This window comes from Danio aesculapii, chromosome 15, assembly GCF_903798145.1.
Source record: "Danio aesculapii chromosome 15, fDanAes4.1, whole genome shotgun sequence".
Lineage (NCBI taxonomy): Eukaryota > Metazoa > Chordata > Actinopteri > Cypriniformes > Danionidae > Danio > Danio aesculapii.
Window position 1 is genome coordinate 30,669,109 of NC_079449.1, and position 24,664 is coordinate 30,693,772.

Below are 24,664 nucleotides of genomic sequence, written 5' to 3' on the forward strand. Positions count from 1 at the left end.
AAACAAAAAAAAAAGAAAAATTTAGTTGAAATTTTGTAGGTTGTAATTGTTTTTTCAATATTTTGCTTAAATTGTATTATCTTTCAATTTCTAAATGTTTGATGGCTAAATATTTTTAATAAATATATCTGTTTAATGAATCTGTTTTGTTTAAATGCACCAAAATACATCGCCTATATTTACCGTGAAATGGATAAAAATATTCCATTTTCACAATGGGGTGTACTCAGTTATGCTGAGCACTGTATATGGAAGAAGAACAGATTTGATTGGTGTCCCAACAACTTATTTACTTTAGTAAAACATGCATAAAAAGAGTATATTAGGGTAAGAATGAGATGGAGTTAATCTGATGACTATTGTTATAGATTATTACTTATACTTTATGTAGAGCTGGTGGAAGTGGTAGAGTTAAATTAAAAACTAATTAAAATGGCATTATATTGCTTTGTTTTTTAATATAATTGTATTCTTTTAAATATTTTTTTTAATAAAGTCTAAATAGGAACAACTGGAGGGTGAGTAAATGATAGCAGGATTTTTATTTTTAGGAATACTAATCCCTTTAAGCCTTAGCTCGGTTAAGTAAAACTAACAATTTGGTGCCTTTTCAGAGCTAATGGTCTTACTTGTGTATGGAAGAGATGTTGATCTACTTTATATCCTCACAGCTGAATATCTCAGAATGCCCTCCTGACCTCATACTGTGGCCATGTGCTGCCCGTGTCCTCTTTGCCCCATACCAGGCTGTCGCTCAGGGCTGAAGAGGTGTTTTCAGTGTCTTCAGAGGGCAGAACTGGCACAAGTTTGCTTGCAGGCTCAGTCATGAATGAAGAAGAAGCAAAACTGGTGGAAGGCGATTGAAATGAAGAGTGATAACTGACTTCATCCAGTGTGTGTAGAGAGTAGGATTGTGAGGACGTCATGCTGGACCCTCGGGACGACGAGCGGAACTGTGTTGGGCTGGTGGATTCAGGGTTCACCAGAGAACTGGGTGTAGACAGAGGTAATGGAGCAAGAGCATCTCCACACAAACCCTCCACCACTTCTGTTCCTGCGGTTTCCCATGAGTCCCTCTGCACATGACAGAAACATTATGGATCATTAGTACGATTTATAACTTTACTACTTCTAAAGCTAAGATCTTTTAAAGCCAGATGATTAAAGGTCGTGGAGAATAACACACAACTTACAATTGTTATGCAAAAAAGTGAAAATACTTTAAAAAGTATATAAATGGATAATAAAAACATAAGATTTGAAACAGCTTTCAAACTTGCCGGTTTTCAGGGAAATAATATATATTTACAAATGATCTGTTAACCTTAATTATTTGTTTAACATATGTATATTCTCACATTTTTTACATATTTATATCCTCACATATTTTATTTATATCCTCACATATTTTATTTATATCCTCACATATTTAACATATTTATATCCTTTAAAATATTTATATCCTCCTCAAATTTTCTGTTAAACATATTTAAAAGGACCTGTTAAATTTCAATTGAGGTATTTTATGTTCATTTGTCACTCAAAATTTTTGTCACATAAAATCCTCAGAGTACATTGTACTCAGTTCAGAGAGCATTTGGTCCCTCTTTAAATAAGGGCAAACAGGTGGGCAATAAGTAAAGCTGGTGTTTGTGGAGTTGCTTAATGATCCTCTGCTGCAACACAATCTCATGGTAATTCGTAACTTTTTGATTTAGTGGCTAATTCGTATCAATTTAGACTAGTTCGTACAATATAGTACGATTTGATCATCACCCAATGATGGTTGGGTTTAGGGGGTATATATACACACACACATACACACACACACACATATATATATATATATATATATATATATATATATATATATATATATATATATATATATATACACAACAAAATGTTTCAGCATTGATATCACAATGTGTTAATATGCAGTAGTCACGTCACAGGATGTGCAATGTGGAGTCAAGATTATAGTTGACCAGGTACAACAGTTCAGAACACATGAGAATTTTGGAGTCATTTCATGTAAACCATAATAAAGTGAAAGTTTATCAATTGCTTGTGTTTGTAGGCCTTTAAACATTTTAAGGAAGTTAGAAGCATTTGGGCACAAGGAATAATTATTTTTGTAGCTTTAACAATGATTAACTGTATTTAATTACTAACACAATGAAGAATATGCATTTTTTATTGTCCATTTGATGATTTTATTTCTGTACCTGTACACTGTTAGACTACCTCATTAGCATATTTACTCTGATTTATTTATCTCTTCTTGTAATTTCTTCATTATATTTATGCACTCTCCTACAAAATCACCCCAAACAAGCTCAAATGATTAATTTAGGTATCTAGGAAAAAAACACAATATAAATTGCAGAAAATTTAGCAATGTACTTTTTTCCCAATAGTGCAGCCCTAATATATAAATATTTTTCTAAAATGTTGTAATACTAAAGTGAAAATATATTAATTTGAACTTTGTAATATATATATATATATATATATATATATATATATATATATATATATATAATTATTCTACATCCCTAATTCTACCCAATACAAATACAATACAATACCACTTTTCTAATTATTATTAAGCCGCTAGTTAGTAGTTTATTGAGCTTATGGCCTTAGTTAATGATTTGTTAATAGTGTGAATTGCACATTAAAATTAAGTGTGACCTGAAACATATAAACGCATCTTTATTACATAGATAAAAATTCATGAACACTCTATTTCAATTACTGATTCATATGGACAGACATTGACTACAATTTACATGAGATTTGAGATACTGAGATCTTCTCTCACTCCATCTTACCAGTAAGTAATGTGAAGGGTCACTTGAGTAAGAAGGCAGCAGAGAGGACAATGCAGAGGGTGAGAAGATTGTGCTTCCTCCACTGGAGAAAGGAGTGCTGCGATAATCTCCAAAAGACTCAGGATAGTAGCTGTCTATGAGAGATGAATAACCAGACATGCATCCACTATCACATGAGAGAGATTTTCCAGTAAGTGAAGAGGGGTAAACGTCCGCAGAAAACGCTTTTGTTGAGGAGCAGAACTCTGTGTCCGAAATGAAAGGTCTTCTCATGCCGTAGTAACTCGGGAGCATGTGAGAACCTGAAGAGACCAAAGCCATTTGGATTATTACATGAAAATAACTGAAATCTAAAAATAATATTGCACATTCCAGAAATAAATACACTTAGATTGTAAACTCACCAGTCATTTGAACAAAAGGATTTGGAGGAGATGAAACACCCTAAAAAGAAAAAGATCAGCATAACATCATTAGTTTGCCATTAATCATCAGTTTTCTGTGATCATTTAGTTTATTTGACTAATGCAATCCTGTCTTAATGGCACACGACAGGCTAACACACAAAATATTTGCATACATCAAATGACCTGCCAACAAATTTCAAGAGTAAAGAGTTTTTCAGCATTTAAAAAAAACAACCTAATTCAATGACTAGCAGATATTAAAAGCACACTCTTTAAAATATCTGATATATTATCACATTCCCTCAAAAATGATTCTGGCTGCTTGTTCAAACTACTTAAAATGAGCTGAAACAACACAATGGAGATTTTTTTAAGGGGGAATTTAATTGTTTTATGTTCAATCCACTTATATTTGTTGCACGATTGATAATTTGTGTTGGATTAACATAAATGAATTGTGTGGAACCCTGCATTGTTTACAGTGTTCTCTTCCAACTAGGCATGGGCTGGTATAAGATTTTGACGGCGTGGTAACCTTGGATAAAAATATCCAGTATCACGGAATTGTGATTACTGCTCTAAAATAAGTTATTTTTCTGTCGGGGTAAAAAACACATTTTTTTTCCCCTTTGAACACAATATATTTTATTTTGTGAAAGATTTAAAATATTTTGTAGCAGTAAACATGTCAGGCTAAATAGTTCAAATGAATCACTGACTTCTGCTGTCTTCATTAGTTTCATAAACACTGATTTCTTTAAAATGGCATCTTTGGATATCTTTTCTGCTGGAGATACTGTTGTCCTAAAAAAACAAAAACAAAAAAATAAATAAATAAATAAATCTTAGACATACCTTAGGAACGGTATTACAGAAAATTTTGGTGGTTTTAAAACCTTGACTTATCCAAACCACGGTATACCTTAAAAACGATTATCGTCCCATGCCTACTTCCAACCAAGCTTCACACGACTAGAGGATGAGAGTAAAGTTATTGAAGTTAATATTTATTGTCTACAATAAATGTTCTAATTGTTTTTATCCTTAACTGCATTCAAGTTTTGCCAATCTTTATAACTTTTTTGTGCCTTTAGTGACCTGGAGCAATGTATGGCTGCACAATATTGGAAAATATCGATATTACGATATACAGTTGAAGTCAGAATTATTAGCCCCCCTGAATTATTTCCCCCCCAGTTTATTTTCCCCCCGTTTTCTGTTTAACAGAGAGAAGATTTTTTTCAGCACATTTCTAAACATAATAGTTATAGTAACTCATTTCTAATAACTGATTTATTTTATCTTTGCCATGATGACAGTACATAATATTTAACAAGATATTTTTCAAGACACTTCTATACAGCTTAAAGTGACTTTTAAAGTCTTAAGTAGGTTAATTAGGTTAACCAGGCAGGTTAGGGTAATTAGGCAAGTTATTGTATAATGATGGTTTGTTCTGTGAAATATAGAAAAAAAATTAGCATAAAGGGGCTAATAATTTTGTCTAGAAGAACAAATATTATCAGACATACTATGAAAATCTTATTGCTCTGTTAAACCATCTTTTGGGAGATATAAAAAAGAGAAAAAAAATCAAAGCAAAGGGGGGCTAATAATTCTATACTATATATATATATATATAGATTATTTTTTGCAATATATGTTATACGATATGAATACAATTTCACCATATGACTTGAATAGTGTTTTTTTGTTTGTTTTGGAATTAATTAAATAATGTAGATTGATTGGGATGATCTAGTCTTTTTTATTCAGTGATGCTGAAACAATAACTTGTGCAGCCCTAATTTGCATGTAAAACATGGCTGGATTTATAATTGCTGCAATAACTCTTACACATTAATAACAGTTACAAAAGAATGCATAAAGAATATGTATTTTATCAACTTCTTTAACTTAAGATCTTTCATTTAAGCAGACTGATTTACCATATTGCCATTGCATTCAGAAACTATATTCTCAAAATGTCAATTTCACAAGCTAACAGCTTATTCACCCCATCCAACAAGTTTTAGTGACAGTCATATTTGAGTGATTGCTCTGCAGTAAAAGTCAGTCTAGCCATTTCAACTTCTGCTGAAGATATACTTTTGTTTCTTTTGTGCCTGTGGTAATTACGTGTGAAACATCACTCATCTTAGTGTATGAGCCACTGCCACCTTGAGGAATAAAGGTGAATGGCATCTATTGAGTTACACTGGACAAAATATACGTTAATTATTACATACTAGCGACCCAATACTCTTTGTACAAAAAAAATTACAATAAGTCATACTACCATGAAGTATGTGTTTGCTACCTTAACTTATTAAAAGACTAAAAGAAGTTAACTATGTTTCAGCTTAATTTTTTCAAGTTATACAACATTCATCTTGATATTTTACGTCAGCTTAATGTAAATAATGAACAAAAATGTTTAGGGCAGTAACTTGTTTCACATGCTGTGTAATGAATAATGGTTTAACTGTTAATGATGAGCAAGCTGACAATATCAATGTTAACATTTTAAAAACCTGTTCAAAAACAAAACATTCACTTTGTAATGATGCTATAATTTCAGTTCAAAACAAAATATCCATAAATATTTTTTTTAAATATATAAGATATGATATACTTCAACAGGCAAGAGTGACATTGTTCCAACTATAAGCATGAGTGTGATCACAAATCTGATACAAATTTTATTCAACAGCTCAACAAACAAAAAGTTGTTTTAGAGCAAGTAACGTTATTGTCATGAATGCTGTGCTGGAAGAATCAAAGGAATTGTCTGAAAAGTTAAAGTAACTCTGATTTAATAAACTTTTTTTATGGGAACACTGACAATAAATAACATTGGTAAAGAAGAGACTGGACAAAGTACTTGGAAAAACAAGAATTTACATACACTGACTGTTCCAACTAAATGGAAAAAAGGCGAAACTACCAACTAAGGCAGGAAAAAGGAACAAAGGTCAAATGGGTCAAACTAGAAAAAACCAAAACACTTAGTCCAAAAAAAAGCTTAAGTCAGGATCACTTTCATCAAATATATATTGATATGTTAAGCATGCTGTCATATGGACAAAGCTGAGAGAAAAGCGTAACTCAACCCCTTATATGGGGTAACAGGTCCAGAAATCATACATAATTACAATAAAGTTTGAATGAATGAAGAGGCTGAGTATCATGTATTTGGGCTGAATACCTCAAACAGATATCAGAAGAGCTAGGAGAAGTTGGAGATGGAGAAGAAAGTTTGGAAATGGCATTCAGCCAAGCAGATGTATGATTTAAATAGATCACAGTGATAGATGTCATCATTGGATTGGTACACGTCACAAACTGCTGTCCTGATCTTTAGTCTGATGCAAGCTTGACTGACCCGTGAAGCCTAACTAACGCATTGCTTAGAGCCAGTATTGACTGTATTTGTTCTATTATGCAAATTAACATATTCATACAAATCGTTTGTGAAAATTAATCTTTTCTGAATTTATCGGTTTTTGAACAGAACATTTGAATCAACAGTTGAATGATGCATTCATAAACACGGTAGCTGCATCCCAATTCGCATGCCATCTGTCCTAAATAGGAAAAAAACATTATCTATGTAGTATGTTGGAAAAGAATATGAAAGTTTTCCTGATGATCTACTATTTCTGGTAGGAATTTAAAGTGTAAATCATCTGTTCTCTAACCACTAATATTACCGACAAATACAATGCATGTTGGATATTAATTTGATTACAACTACAAACGCAGGTAAAAAGTGTAAACAACTAAAACATCACCAGCTATCAGAGGCTTTGGTAAATGGGTTTAAATTATTAGGAAGTAAAATTAAGCCTCCTGGAAAATATTAAACTCACATTTTAATATATTATATTTAATCTGCAAAAACAATGTGAACCTTTATAAAAAGACACATTTGACATTAACTTCTAAATGTATAAATATGCAAAGACCTGAGGAGATTTCTCAGCATGAAAGATTTGCGAATAGCAGATTAAATATGTAACACTTTACAATACATGATACAGTTAATGTTAATTAATTAATGTTAATTAGTGCATTTATTAACAAATATAAACTTCTGAATCTCCAATAAGTTAGGTAATTTATTATGAAAAAAATGTGCATGTGTCGAGATGATTAGCAGGACACGTAACTAAGCAACATTACGGCCAGTTAATGAAGAAGTAGTACGTCCCAATGTTTGTATACTTTTCTGTTACACTCAAAAGTACGTCTTCCAAAAAAAAATTCACATTTAAACAATAAAACAATACAATGTTTAGAAACTAAGACTGATAGAATTCTGCAGTGGATGCCATCTTTAGTCAGACATAAAAGTTAATCTGGCGCACAAATCTCTTCGGTGGCTGAGAGAGCTTAACGTGCTGCAAATGAAAAAAAAACACGTGCAATTACAAAAACGCCAAAAAATTGAGAAAAGATGTTCATCAGTTTGACAGCACACATGCTGCATTGTCACACAACGCAAACAATTAATAAAACGCGCTGCATTTTCACACAACGCAAACAATTAATAAAACGCACTGCATTTTCACACAACGCAAACAATTAATAAAACGCACTGCATTTTCAAACAACGCAAACAATTAATAAAGCGCACAGCATTTTCACACATTGCAAACAATTAATAAAACGCACTGCATTTTCAAACAACGCAAACAATTAATAAAACGCACTGCATTTTCAAACAACGCAAACAATTAATAAAACGCACTGCATTTTCAAACAACGCAAACAATTAATAAAACGCACTGCATTTTCAAACAACGCAAACAATTAATAAAACGTGCTGAATTTTCACACAACGCAAACAATTAATAAAACGCACTGCATTTTCAAACAACGCAAACAATTAATAAAACGCACTGCATTTTCACACAACGCAAACAATTAATAAAACGTGCAGCATTTTCAAACAACGCAAACAATTAATGAAACGCGCTGCATTTTCACACAACGCAAACAATTAATAAAACGCACTGCATTTTCAAACAACACAAACAATTAATAAAACGCACTGCCTTTTCACACATTGCAAACAATTAATAAAACGCACTGCATTTTCAAACAACGCAAACAATTAATAAAACGTGCTGAATTTTCACACAACGCAAACAATTAATAAAACGCACTGCATTTTCACACAACACAAACAATTAATAAAACGTGCTGCATTTTCACACAACGCAAACAATTAATAAAACGCACTGCATTTTCACACAACACAAACAATTAATAAAACGCACTGCATTTTCACACAACGCAAACAATTAATAAAACGCACTGCATTTTCAAACAACACAAACAATTAATAAAACGCACTGCCTTTTCACACATTGCAAACAATTAATAAAACGCACTGCATTTTCAAACAACGCAAACAATTAATAAAACGTGCTGAATTTTCACACAACGCAAACAATTAATAAAACGCACTGCATTTTCAAACAACGCAAACAATTAATAAAACGTGCTGCATTTTCACACAACGCAAACAATTAATGAAACGTGCAGCATTTTCAAACAACGCAAACAATTAATAAAACGCGCTGCATTTCACACAACGCAAACAATTAATAAAATGCACTGCATTTTCACACAATGCAAACAATCAAGAAAACGCACTGCATTTTCAAACAACGCAAACAATGAATAAAACGTGCTGATTTTTCACACAACGCAAACAATCAAGAAAACGCACTGCATTTTCAAACAACGCAAATAATTAATAAAACTCGCTGCATTTTCACACAACGCAAACAATTAATAAAACGCGCTGCATTTTCACACAACGCAAACAATTAATAAAACGCGCTGCATTTTCACACAACGCAAACAATTAATAAAACGCGCTGCATTTTCACACAACGCAAACAATTAATAAAACGCACTGCATTTTCACACAACGCAAACAATCAAGAAAACGCACTGCATTTTCAAACAACGCAAATAATTAATAAAACACGCTGCATTTTCACACAACGCAAACAATTAATAAAACGCGCTGCATTTTCACATAACACAAACAATTAATAAAACGCGCTGCATTTTCACACAACGCAAACAATTAATAAAACGCACTGCATTTTCACACAACGCAAACAATTAATAAAACGCACTGCATTTTCAAACAACGCAAACAATTAATAAAACGCACTGCATTTTCAAACAACGCAAACAATTAATAAAACGTGCTGAATTTTCACACAACGCAAACAATTAATAAAACGCACTGCATTTTCAAACAACGCAAACAATTAATAAAACGCACTGCCTTTTCACACATTGCAAACAATTAATAAAACGCACTGCATTTTCAAACAACGCAAACAATTAATAAAACGTGCTGAATTTTCACACAACGCAAACAATTAATAAAACGTGCAGCATTTTCAAACAACGCAAACAATTAATAAAACGCGCTGCATTTCACACAACGCAAACAATTAATAAAACGCACTGCATTTTCACACAATGCAAACAATCAAGAAAACGCACTGCATTTTCAAACTCCGCAAACAATGAATAAAACGTGCTGATTTTTCACACAACGCAAACAATCAAGAAAACGCACTGCATTTTCAAACAACGCAAATAATTAATAAAACACGCTGCATTTTCACACAACGCAAACAATTAATAAAACGCGCTGCATTTTCACATAACACAAACAATTAATAAAACGCGCTGCATTTTCACACAACGCAAACAATTAATAAAACGCACTGCATTTTCACACAACGCAAACAATTATTAAAACGCACTGCATTTTCAAACAACGCAAACAATTAATAAAACGCACTGCATTTTCAAACAACGCAAACAATTAATAAAACCCACTGCATTTTCAAACAACGCAAACAATTAATAAAACGTGCTGAATTTTCACACAACGCAAACAATTAATAAAACGCACTGCATTTTCAAACAACGCAAACAATTAATAAAACGCACTGCATTTTCAAACAACGCAAACAATTAATAAAACGCACTGCATTTTCACACAACGCAAACAATTAATAAAACGCACTGCATTTTCAAACAACGCAAACAATTAATAAAACGCACTGCCTTTTCACACATTGCAAACAATTAATAAAACGCACTGCATTTTCAAACAACGCAAACAATTAATAAAACGTGCTGAATTCACACAACGCAAACAATTAATAAAACGCATTGCATTTTCACACAACGCAAACAATTAATAAAACGCACTGCATTTTCAAACAACGCAAACAATTAATAAAACGCACTGCATTTTCACACAACGCAAAGAATTAATAAAACGTGCAGCATTTTCACACAACGCAAACAATCAAGAAAACGCACTGCATTTTCAAACAACGCAAACAATTAATAAAACGTGCTGAATTTTCACACAACGCAAACAATTAATAAAACGCACTGCCTTTTCACACATTGCAAACAATTAATAAAACGCACTGCATTTTCAAACAACGCAAACAATTAATAAAACGTGCTGAATTTTCACACAATGCAAACAATCAAGAAAACGCACTGCATTTTCAAACAACGCAAACAATGAATAAAACGTGCTGAATTTTCACACAACGCAAACAATTAATAAAACGTGCTGAATTTTCACACAACGCAAACAATTAATAAAACGCACTGCATTTTAACACAACGCAAACAATCAAGAAAACACACTGCATTTTCAAACAACGCAAACAATTAATAAAACGCACTGCATTTTTACACAACGCAAACAATTAATAAAACGCACTGCATTTTCAAACAACGCAAACAATTAATAAAACGCACTGCATTTTCACACAACGCAAAGAATTAATAAAACGTGCAGCATTTTCACACAACGCAAACAATCAAGAAAACGCACTGCATTTTCAAACAACGCAAAGAATTAATAAAACGTGCAGCATTTTCACACAACGCAAACAATTAATAAAACGCACTGCATTTTCAAACAACGCAAACAATTAATAAAACGCACTGCATTTTCACACAACGCAAACAATTATTAAAACGTGCAGCATTTTCACACAACGCAAACAATCAAGAAAACGCACTGCTTTTTCACACAACGCAAATAAATAATAAAACGCACTGCATTTTCAAACAACGCAAACAATTAATAAAACGCACTGAATTTTCACACAACGCAAACAATTAATAAAACGTGCAGCATTTTCACACAACGCAAACGATTAATAAAACGTGCAGCATTTTCACACAACGCAAACAATTAATAAAACGCACAGCATTTTTACACAACGCAAACAATTATTAAAACGCACTGAATTTTCACACAACGCAAACAAATAATAAAACGTGCAGTATTTTCACACAACGCAAACAATAATAAAACGTGCAGCTTTTTCAAACAACGCAAACAATTAATAAAACGTGCAGCATTTTCACACAACGCAAACAATTAATAAAATGTGCAGCATTTTCACACAACGCAAACAATTAATAAAACGTGCAGCATTTTCACACAACGCAAACAATTAATAAAACGTGCAGCATTTTCACACAACGCAAACAATTAATAAAACGTGCAGCATTTTCACACTACACAAACAATTAATAAAACACACTGCATTTTCACACAACGCAAACAATTAATAAAACGCACTGCATTTTCAAACAACGCAAACAATTAATAAAACGCACTGCATTTTCACACAACGCAAACAATTAATAAAACGTGCAGCATTTTCACACAACGCAAACAATTAATAAAACGTGCAGCACTTTCACACAACACAAACAATTAATAAAACGCACTGCATTTTCACACAACGCAAACAATTAATAAAACGCACTGCATTTTGACACAATGCAAACAATTAATAAAACGCACTGCATTTTCACACAACGCAAACAATTAATAAAATGCACTGCATTTTCACACAACGCAAACAATTAATAAAACGCACTGCATTTTCAAACAACGCAAACAATTAATAAAACGTGCTGCATTTTCACACAACGGAAACAATTAATAAAACACACTGCATTTTCACACAACGCAAACATTTAATAAAACGTGCAGCATTTTCACACAACGCAAACAATTAATAAAATGTGCAGCATTTTCACACAACGCAAACAATTAATAAAACGCACTGCATTTTTACACAACGCAAACAATTAATAAAACGCACTGCATTTTCACACAACGCAAACAATTAATAAAACATGCAGCATTTTCACACAACGCAAACAATTAATAAAACGTGCAGCATTTTCAAACAACGCAAACAATTAATAAAACGCACTGCATTTTTACACAACGCAAACAATTAATAAAACGCTTTGCATTTTCAAACAACGCAAACAATTAATAAAACGCACTGCATTTTCACACAACGCAAAGAATTAATAAAACGTGCAGCATTTTCACACAACGCAAACAATCAAGAAAACGCACTGCATTTTCAAACAACGCAAAGAATTAATAAAACGCACTGCATTTTCACACAACGCAAACAATTAATAAAACATGCAGCATTTTCACACAACGCAAACAATTAATAAAACGCGCATCATTTTCACACAACGCAAACAATTAATAAAACGCACTGCATTTTCACACAACGCAAACAATTATTAAAACGCACTGCATTTTCACACAACGCAAACAATTAATAAAAAGCACTGCATTTTCACACAACACAAACAATTAATAAAACGTGCAGCATTTTCACACAACGCAAACAAATAATAAAACATGCAGCATTTTCACACAACGCAAACAATTAATAAAACATGCAGCATTTTCACACAACGCAAACAATTAATAAAACGTGCAGCATTCTCACACAACGCAAACAATTAATAAAACATGCAGCATTTTCACACAACGCAAACAATTAATAAAACGCGCAGCATTTTCACACAACGCAAACAATTAATAAAACGCACTGCATTTTCACACAACGCAAACAATTATTAAAACGCACTGCATTTTCACACAACGCAAACAATTAATAAAACGCACTGCATTTTCACATAACACAAACAATTAATTAAACGCACTGCATTTTCACACAACGCAAACAATTAATAAAACGCACTGCATTTTCACACAACGCAAACAATTAATTAAACATGCAGCATTTTCACACAACGCAAACAATTAATAAAACGCACTGCATTTTTACACAACGCAAACAATTAATAAATCGCACTGCATTTTCACACAACGCAAACAATTAATAAAACGTGCAGCATTTTCACACAACGCAAAAATTAATAAAATGTGCAGCATTTTCACACAACGCAAACAATTAATAAAACGTGCAGCATTTTCACACAACGCAAACAATTAATAAAACGCACAGCATTTTCACACAACGCAAACAATTAATAAAACGTGCAGCATTTTCACACAACGCAAACAATTATTAAAACGCACTGCATTTTCAAACAACGCAAACAATTAATAAAACGCACTGCATTTTCACCCAATGCAAACAATTAATAAAACGCACTGCATTTTAACACAACGCAAACAATTAATAAAACGCACAGCATTTTCACACAACGCAAACAATTAATAAAACGTGCAGCATTTTCAAACATTGCAAACAATTAATAAAACCCACTGCATTTTCACACAATGCAAACAATTAAATGCGCTGCTTTTTTTAAAACAACGCAAACGATTAATAAAACATGCTGCATTTTCACACAACGCAAGTATTTTATGAAAACACTCTGCATTTTTTCACAACACAATGGAAATGTTTTAAGGAGACCCCAAAACATGACGGGCCCGGCTATTTAGATTATGGTTATTTAGGCTAATAAATACTCAAAACACGGGAATTATTATATTAAAATAAACAAACAAAAAACTAACCTTTCAAAGATCACCTACAAGTTTACTAAGCAATAGTCACAGCACAACGGTGTCAGTCACATTTTTGGGTCCCCTTGAAACATTTCCGTTGTGTTCCAAGCTATTTGCGTTGTGAGAATTTGCAGCACATGTGCTGTCAAAAGGATGAAGATTTTTTCTTAAGTTGCTAGTGTTTTTTGCAATTGCGTGTGTTTCCTTGGATTGCAGCACATTAAGCTCTCTCGGCCACCATAATTCTCAAGCTATAGAGCATAAATCGGTTGTACACTCATCATTGCGATGCATTGGTGGTTAAATTGAATGCACTTCATAAATAAGTTCCAACACCACTACAAATGTCTACTCCCTGATGGTTTTAGGGTCATACTTATGCAACCAGCAACACTCAGCAAAATGGTCTAATTTTCTTTGTCAAATATAAAAATCACAAAATACAAACCGTTGTGCTTTTGTAAATATTGCACACCCCTGGTTGAGTTTCACTAATTACAAAAACAACAGTGGGAGCTAGAGATTTGTAGAAATACAAGTTTTTGTTACTGAATGGTCTGTAGCTGCTTGTGAGGCAATATAGACGGACACAGGCTTTCTTTGGTTTGCATATTACAAGCATAAAAGAGCTGATATCAAGGCAGCACTGGCTGGCGGGCAAGCAAATTTTGAGGCTAGCATTTGAATGTCATTTGCTCGTCCCAAGACTTCCCTATGTGAACAACCTACGCCTCAGTGCCTCTTTGAAGGCATGGTATGAAAATCAGGCTGTTGAAGAGCTCCAAGGCTGTGGCACTGCACCTGATTCAGCCTCAAGATAAACCAAGCCAGAGTGGGTGGATGTGAGGGGGTTGGTGCTTTTACGGGTAGAGAGGTTCGTCATTTAGCCCGTAAAGCAATGAATCTGCTCTACTCTACAGGCAGTAAAATAAACCCCCAATATGGTGCCGAAAAACAAAAACCAAAAGCGACTTACAGTGTAAGTATGCTTTTAAAATGCTGCCTAGATGAGCATTTGTTTAGGTCAAGTTGTTAGAAACACTGACATTTAACAACAGATGCAAAATTTGTGAGATTCCCAGCTGTTGTTTATTTTTCTGGATCATTGAACATGTCATTTACTTTCTGAATTTATTTAAAAATAGTTATGATTCGGTGTTGCTCATTTATTTGTTATTGTGAATCTAGCCACTGATCAGTCAACACAACAAAAATGCTGAAAGTACATTTAAATTAGGAATGCGCCGATATTGTTTTCTGGGTCGATATCGATAACCAATAACTTAAGATTTGGAAGCCGATAACCGATATTTTAGACAATAAATATAAATATTTTAAAATGTTATATTTTTATACAGCGAACAACTGATTTTATTTTAAAAACTTCATTAAAGTTTAAACTGATCTTATGAATTGAATAGCCTATTCAGTTTCAAAAAGTGATTATATAGACCTACATTCATGATGCCAAAAATAATTTTGCTTCGCATATCTTATTATCAAGCAACTTGATTGATGCATAGAAATAATACAAACAACCAAACAAGTTGTTAAGCATGTGTGCGTCGCTGCTATTATGTTTACACGTTTAATATTTTTCCTGAGCCGATTTAAACCAAATTACAAAATGACAATCTATCAAACGTATCGACAATGTTAAGGAGCATGGATACTTGAAGAATTATTAGTGCACAGCAATACCACCGAAAGAAAGGAGAGACTTTAAAGGAATAAACAATTTGAGGTAACTCCGTTATAGTGCACTGGACAAGTCTGAACAAGTTTGACCCACATATGCACGAGGCAGACAGTTCTGTACGATTACATAATGTATCAGCTTAAAGACATCGACCTAATTGTGACATTGGACAGATAACGATAACATTACAACTAGCATTTATCAGCCGATATTGATATGGCCACCGATATATCGTACACCCCTAATTTAAATAAAAATTAAGATAGAATTAAAATTTTAAATAGAAAAAAGATTATTGATTTAAAAATGTATTATATATCATTTGTAGTAGATAATGCTAGTAATATATTATACGTTTTATAGTTTATATATTGCAATTCAGTAAAAAGTCAAAAAATTAACTGATCGGGTATTAAATAATATTATGAGTAGGCAGCACGGTGGATCAGTGGTTAGCACTGTCACCTCACAACAAAAAGGTCACTGGTTCAAGTCCCGGCGATGCCAGTAGGCATTTCTGAGTTGAGTTTGCATCCCCGTGTTTGCATGGGTTTCCTCCGGGTGCTCCAGTTTCTCTCACAAGTCCAAAAACATGCGGTATACAGTAGGTGAATTGGGTAAGCTTAATTGTCCATAGTGTTTGAGTGTTTCCCAGTGATGGGTTGCAGCTGGAAGACATCCGCTGTGTAAAACATAAGCTGGTTAAGTTAGCGGTTCACTCTGCTGTGGCGACCCCAGGTTAATAAAGGGACTAAGCCGAAATGACAATGAATGAATGAATGAATTATTAATGGACGGCCCAGGGGAACAGTGGGTCACTGGGTCAAGTCCCGGGGATGCCAGTTGACATTTCTGTGTGAAGTTTGACTGTTCTCCCTATGTTTGCATGGGTTTCCTCCGGGTGCTCCGGTTTCTCCCACAGTCCAAAGACATGGGGTATAGGTGAATTAGGTAAAACAAAACAGTGAGTATGCTTACATGGACACCAATAATTCGATTTTAATGCGATTAAGACAAATACTCTGATTAAGAGTCTATCATGTAAACAGCAATTTTTGATTAACTTAATCTGATTAAGGTCATAATCGAACTAAAGAGAAATCGAATTAAGACATGTGGAGTGTGCCGATTTTGAATTGCGCAATATTGAAGTGCATTACAGACATGTAAACACCTTAAATTGAACTATTACCGTCATGTAGGACTTTTTGCAACAGGATAGTTCACACACACTCACACATGCACACGGCTGTTTGACACTCTCTGCACCTACCTAGTCACAAACACCTGCATCTTGAAATTTGGAGTTTTTTTTTCTTCCATTCAGCAGTATGAACTTCCGTTAAAACAACACTCTTTCAGCGGTTCATAATTGCATCCATTATCTCGTTTGTCATGCATGCATGAAATGTTCCCGAATGAAAGTGAAAGTGCCCAACTGCAGTTAAAGTCAACAAACTAAAAATGAAACAACCGAAATTACATGAAACTCCAGCCTGATCTTATGAGGAAACGTAAGTATTCTACGTTTTGTCAGTTTAATGGCTAGTTCAGTCATATGAAAATGTACGATTTTAAAAGGAGGCGTGGCACCTAAATCCACCCCTAACCCCAACTGTCATTGGGTGATGAGCAAATCCTACTAAATTGTACGAATTAGATCGTACGAATTCATACAAATTAGCCACTTAATCAAAAAGTTACGAATTGTCATGAGATTGCGTTGGAAACTCCAGAGGAAATGTGGTTAGCGTGGTGACACGATGACATTAATCAAATTATGTGCTACATATGTAAAACTGGATCATGAAAGGAAGATTCAAAAAGCAACTTATGTAAACACCTTAATCATATTATTGTCTTAATAAGATTAGGGGCAAATAATTTGATTACTGATGTTCATGTAGTCAGTGCTTGTAGTGTATGAGTGTGTGTATGAATGAGTGTGTATGGGTGTTTCCCAGTACTGCGCTGCAGCTGGAAGAGCATCCGCTGCGTAAAACATATGCCGGAATAGTTGGCGGTTTATTCCACTGTAGTGACCTCTGATAAGAGACCAAGCCGAAGGAAAATGAATGAATATTATTAGTAATAAAAGTCCACTGTAATAATGATATGTAAAAAAAATCTTAGAACATTCTGTAATTTTAGTGTTGGTTCAGGGTTTGGTGAATCCTGTGCCAAGTTGAAGAGCGGAGGGGCGGAGGTGGATGAATCTATGTGCCAAGTTGCAGAGCGAGTGGGGTAGGCTGGGGGTGGTTGGTGATCTGTGCACAAAACTTAAGAACTTGTGGGGAGGGGGGGGGGGGGGGGGGATTGCATGCGTGAACAGAGGCTCAAGCACCCACATCTGCATGTCCCTGCAATCCATTACTTTTTAGACATTGTTTTTATATAGTTATTTGTTTGTTTAAATTTTAGTGTGTATCTGGTCAATGATCAGGTAACACAACTTTACTACTTAATGTCTAAATTGAATTTTTTTGTCATGAAAGACCAGCCTAATACCCGAAAAATACTTAAAACAATATGTAAAACAAATATCTATTCACATTCTCTAAAAATCCCCTCTCGCTATGAAAGGCTTCTTATTCTCTTATCATTGCCACTTTTATTACTTAAACCTTTTTCAAGTCCAAAGATTATATAAGATTAGTATTGTCCTATTGTTCATTTGGAAGGCCTGGAAAGTGTCTGTATTGTTTTGGTCCTGTGTTTGGACATGATTTGTGTGGTCAACGTTTGCTGGAGACTGCAGATGGCTCTTCAAGCTGAAAGAAAAGGCCACAGATAGAGCATTAAGCTGATTTTTGCTGAGCGTGGCCTGGACATGCTCTGATTCTCCTGTTCAAGCCTCCCCCAGCTCCACCATTGTAGGATGTGTTTGGTTTCAGCCGTGTCCCTGTGGGATCACAATGATTGACACCTACATGCACTGCTTTTTATTGTGTTCCCTAAACATACAGTAGTTACTTTTCAGCTGTTGTGTAACATACAAAAGATTAATTGCCAGTCACAGCTCAAAGAACCAAAAATACATCACGCATGGAAATCTGAAGTCACAACTGTCACGAAACTTTAATACAGGGGAATGGCATTGAATTACTTCTGTTCTTTGGAGTTGTTTGTTTTTTTATTATTGGAATATTTATGCAGGGAAAAATAAGAGTAAATCCTACATTTACCTATTTAAAACACAAAATAAAATTGTTAAGTTTAATATACACTACTGGTCAGAAGTTTGGGGTCAGTAGGATTTTTAAATGTTTAAAATAAGCTTATCCTGCTCACCAAGACTGCATTTAATTAATAAAAAATACAGTACAAATTGTAAATTTTTAAAATGTTACTGCACAATAAAATAACTGTTCAAAAGTAATTTATGATTTAATTTAATCATTTAGGTCACACTTTATTTTGATGGTCCGTTTGTTGAATTAAGTTACATTGCATCTACATGTCAAATAATTCTCAAAAGATTAGAAGTAGACTGTCAGTTTGGGGTTAGGGTTGGTGTTAGGGTTAGTGTAAGTTGACATGTACTTGCAAAGTTTCCTATAGTCAGTTAAATGTCTGTTGAAGGAGCAGTATCAACAGATATTAAGCAGACAGCCTACTAATACTCAAATGGACCATCAAAATAAAGTGTTACCATAATTTATTCCAGTGATTTTAAAGATGAATTTTCCGCTTCATTACTTCAGTCTTCAGAGTCACATGATCCTTCAAAAATCACAAATATTAATTATTATTGTTATTATTATTATTAATGGTAATTGTAAAAAAGGCAAAAGCAAATGACTGGAGTAATAATTTAATTTGAAAATACATACAATAAGTAATACATAAAAATTACAAAAATAAGTGACCGATAGTGTATACATTAAAATTCTGTCATCATTTACACAGCCTTGTTCAAAATATATGAGGTTTTTGTTTGTTTGTTTGTTTGTTTGTTTGAAAAATGCTGGTAGCTGGCACCTATCGACTTTCACAGCATCTTTTTTCCTTGTATGGAAACAGTGGAGGGGCAGAAACCTATAAAATATCTTCTTTGGTGTTCGAAAGTTTTAAAACCACATGCGGGAAAGTAAATGATGAGGTAATTTTAATATTTGGGTGAACTATCCCTTTAAGAGACCGCTCGAAAATTCTCAGTTTCTCTGGATTTCTTAGATATGGCTTTAATTCAAATATTATTATTTGTTTTATTCTAGAAATTTGTTGTATTCTATAAATTCTATAAATGACATTTCCTCCAAATGTAATGAAAATAATGTCCTAATAAATATATTATGATTTAATTTATTATAATTTTAAATAAAAAAAAAAAATCTAGATATTCTTTCAAAAGTTAAAGTAATGCTACTATGTTGTCTGAAAACTATACAGTATGTCTGAAAACATGGCATATTTGTTATTTTTATGCAATAAAAATGCTATGCTGTAAACATTTTTATTTTAAATTTGGAAAAAAGTGTCAAATCTGTAAATCATAAATCTAGAGAAACTAAAACATTCAAAAGTGATCTCTAGTTGTATATAATTTATCATTTTTAATGCATGTATATTATTTGATAGTATGTAAATTAAATAAAAAAAATGCCAGTTTGATTCAACCCAATGGGGTATAAGCACACAGACTTTTAATTTCAGCCAGCCTCAGGGCTTCCAGTTAATTTTCATCACATACAAAATCGCCGCATTTAAGATCTAATTTCCTTAAAAAAAAAGCAATCTTCACTGCCTGGCTGATATACAATTTAAAGTGGGTATCAGACCAAACAAGAAACACTGTATTAAATTATACTTTTCTGTGTCATGTCTTTAAAATATGTAAATTATTTTACTCTGCTTTTTTCAATGGAGTTTCTGCCATAGCCTTATGCTAATGACAGCGCCTGCATTTAAACAGTCTTTTATTACGCCTTAACAACCAAATTAATGCTTAAGTCTATTTAAGTGAAGATATTTGAATTACATTACAACATCGATGCTGTAAAAGAAACCTTATGAAAATGAAAATCATCACAAAGTTCATAATTGGCAGAAAAACACTAGCTGTGCATATAGCCCATTATGGGTCAAATATGGACAAACCCAACCATTAGACATATTTTTATTACATTTTTAACCCAAAGATTGGGTTGTAATATGTTATACTTTAATACAAATTTTGGAGTGAAATTAAGTATATATATTTTTTTGATCCAGTAATACTGTTAGTTTGTACAGTGATGAGACAGAATCCATTACGCTACTTATTCAAACAAAAAGTGAGTTGAGTGAGGCATTGAGATGGAAAAAAGCCTTCTCTCTTGTGTAGCCAGATGTCTGCAGGCCTGATTTGTGCTTGTCTAGAGTGACAACAGGCGACTTGTCTGTGGTCTGCAGGACGAACAAAACAGTAGAGCAGGTGTGCGAGTGTTTGACTTTGCATAGCCATATTACAGCGGCAAAAGGATGATTTACTCTCAAACCTCAGGAGCTCACGATCATCAGCGCTGTTGCTATTGTTCACCGCTTATGTGCAGGTATTCAGTAACGGGCTTTGCTTCATCCCACCCGTGTGAGAAAAGGACAAGACTCCCTCCCAGCGCTTGTATCGCAGTCCACGGGTTCATCATTAGAATGAAAATAGATAAGCCAATGAGCAAATAAAGTGGCAGGGCACAGAATATACCAACTGTTTTAAACTGTCTGTTTGCATATACTGTATGAAAGACGCACAGAGTGGCAGCGTGAATGGACTGAAAGGAAGCATTGTGAATGGCAGGGTGGGGTGTATTTCAGTTGACTGTATTGACCAGGTAAGATTAAGCGATGGACTTACGGTGTAGCGCGGGCCGCTCGTCTGACGTGACCTCTTTTCTGCCAGGAGATCTTTTACAGTGTGCTTCACCCGGACGCCCTGATACACTCTTTTCGAGCATTCTGCAAATAAATTAAAGTAAAAACTGTGAGATTTGAGCAAGGAAAATGCATGCATTGTGTACAATATCAATACAACACCATTAAAAACAGTGTGCTTAAAAATTCAAATTAAATACGCAATCACACATGAAATTTTTTTGCATTAATAAATAAATCAAATCTAAAATACAGCATGCTTGGAGTAAGACTGCTAATGCTATTCAGACAGAAGCTCTGGAAAACACTTTATTTTAATGGTCTGATTATAGAAATTCTCTTGACTACAAGTAAATTTGCATGATATGCATGACATTTTCTGCGATATATATTGCGATATAAATACAATTAGAAAGAATTGGAAAGAATTCATTCATTTAAAGTGATTATAATGATTTTATAGGGGAGTACAACTGGCTAAAATAGAAGAAACAATAATTAAAAGAATAGATCAATACAATAGTGCAAATAAAAGTGAAATAAGCTAAGTTTTTATGGTTTTCTGTGGAGTCTAACAGTATCCAGGTACTGAAATTCAGTTATTAAATTTCATTATAATAATTATTTAATAAATATTAATTATTTATTAAATATTATTGAATAGTATTTATTAAATTCATTTATTCATTTTCTTTTTGGCTTAGTCCCTTTATTAATTAGGGGTTGCCACAGCGGAATAAACCACCATCTTATCCGGCATATGTTTTACGCAGCGGATGCTCTTCCAGCAACAACCCCACACTGGAAAACACCCATACACTCTCACATGCACATTCATACACTACAGCCTATTTAGCTTATTCAATTCACCTATACCGCAAGTCTTTGGACCGTGGGGGAAACCGGAGCACCTGGAGGAAACCCACGAGAACACCGGGAGAACATGCAAACTCCACACAGAAATGCCAACTGACCCAGCCGGGAATCGAGCCAGCGACCTTTTTGAGGTGACGCCACTGTGACGCCCTAATTAAATACTTTTTTTTTTTTAATATTAATAATTTATTAAATATCATTTATTAAATAAAAAATGTAAAGTCTTCACTGAATTATTGGAATAATGTATTTTTTATCACTGTATTATCATTGTATTTAACATTTAATTTTTGATATAATTATACAAACTTTATCATTTCTAAATGGTTTAAACTAAAATCTTACACAAGCCTTAAAACATATATCCAAATAAAATCTTTCAGTTTATTAGTGTAAACACTGCAATAACTCCACAAATCTCATGTGTCCTAAACTGCGATGTTTGCTCATTATAATTCCAATAATGCAGCAGATTCACACATTGTGACTGATATCGATGCTAAAACGACATAGTGTGCAGCCCTAATGCAAATTCATCTTTCATGCCTAATATCTGGCAACACTTTTTTCCTGTAAACATTATGTTGACTACTTTGCTAGTACAGATCAACTACCAGTTGAAGTATTAGAAGACTCGCCTGCTTAATATCTGTTTAGTGCCCCTTTATACATTCTGTTGAGCTACACGTTAACTCATTTTGCTAAAGTATTAGTAATTTGACTGCTCAGTATTCTTGAATTCATCTGGATGGTGCTCTTTAAACATCACGAGTATAACTACATGTCATCTAGCAGTCATTAGTGCTAGCAGTCTGTATTATCAATAACAACTACACTACAAAAATGTGTATTATTACATTACAAATACACAATTTCTCATTTTCAGCTTAATTTATGAGCAGGTACAGTATCTCTAGTCAGTTTTATGGCGTCCATTTATAACTGGCATGGAAATTATCTTTGGTTTTGGTCAATGCAAATTGGTCAGTTTACAAACACTAACTCTGTGCAGTTTAAACTTCACGAGGGGCCAATTATCACTTTATGTTTATCCCAAATCTGCTAATGTGACAAAAAATGACCTCATAGTTACTGGGTAAAGATGCACGCAGGGCAAAAAACGAGTTTTGTTACTCTGAAATTAAAGTTATTTCCAGATAATTCCTGGGAAGCACAGATCCTGGTCAACAGAACAGTGTATTTGCAATTTAAAATGTCCGTGATAGGAAATTGCATGCAAAAATCAGTGTAGTGTTATGTAAAAGACCCCAGCTTCATGAATGAAGTTGAGGAGATCTGAATTTCTGCTGCTGTTTATACACATCAAAGATTATCTGATATTGCACATTTGTCCACTTTCTGCTGTAGGAAGTGCAAAGTACACTGTGCCATGTCTATCAAGGTGATTTCTTGTAATCAAGTAAATGGACCGGTTAACATCAGAGTTAAATATTACATGATGTGGTTCAATCATTCCAAGATGAATAATCTAGGCGTACAAATTAAACAGCACTGCAAAATGTTTTCAAACTCCAATAACAGGTAAAAGTACACCTTACCAGTTTCCATGATGCAGATACCTCAGATATAAGTAGAAGGAAATGGACTCAGCTATATCTATCCAAGAGAAGCCAATGTGTCTATACCCAAACTCCAGCTGAACTTGACCATTATACCAAAGACATGAAATCCAGCTCCGCTTTAGTGAACTATACTATAGATGCTGATCAGAAGTCAGCTTTTGAAATGACCCTAACACATTTGTTTGCATGCAAATAATTGCCAGGACGTTTTTCAAGCATTTGCATCAACCTTCTAGATTAGCGAAGAGAAAGCACGAACAACACGCCATCGTCATCGCAAATGTCAAGTCTAACCATTGCAGGTCATTTGGTGTTTTTATTTTATTGGAACACAAGGTGTGATCCGCACCAGAATTTCACTTATTTTCATTGTAAAACTAGCTTAATCTACCGAGGATAGCTTCATGTTTATTATAAGGATAGTTTGATAGCTTTAGATATGGTGTGTATTGAGGGAAAAATGTGGACCAAAAATGATAACTCACCACTGTGAGTTTGGGACAGTCTTAAGTGTCAAAATGGTCTGA

At 33.8% G+C, this 24,664-nt stretch overlaps 1 protein-coding gene across 1 annotated transcript; it reads right to left on the reverse strand.

The window, feature by feature from the left end:
• Positions 1-510: 510 nt before the first annotated feature.
• si:ch211-213d14.1 (POU class 2 homeobox associating-factor 2) lies at positions 511-24,221 on the reverse strand. Its single transcript, XM_056474198.1, has 5 exons — positions 24,114-24,221; positions 21,662-21,762; positions 3,242-3,281; positions 2,838-3,139; positions 511-1,076 (listed from the first exon to the last, which is right to left on the reverse strand). The coding sequence occupies exons 1-5, from the start codon at positions 24,121-24,123 to the stop codon at positions 681-683; spliced, it is 849 nt and encodes a 282-aa protein (XP_056330173.1). The 5' UTR covers positions 24,124-24,221; the 3' UTR covers positions 511-680.
• Between the last annotated feature and the right edge of the window lie 443 nt (positions 24,222-24,664).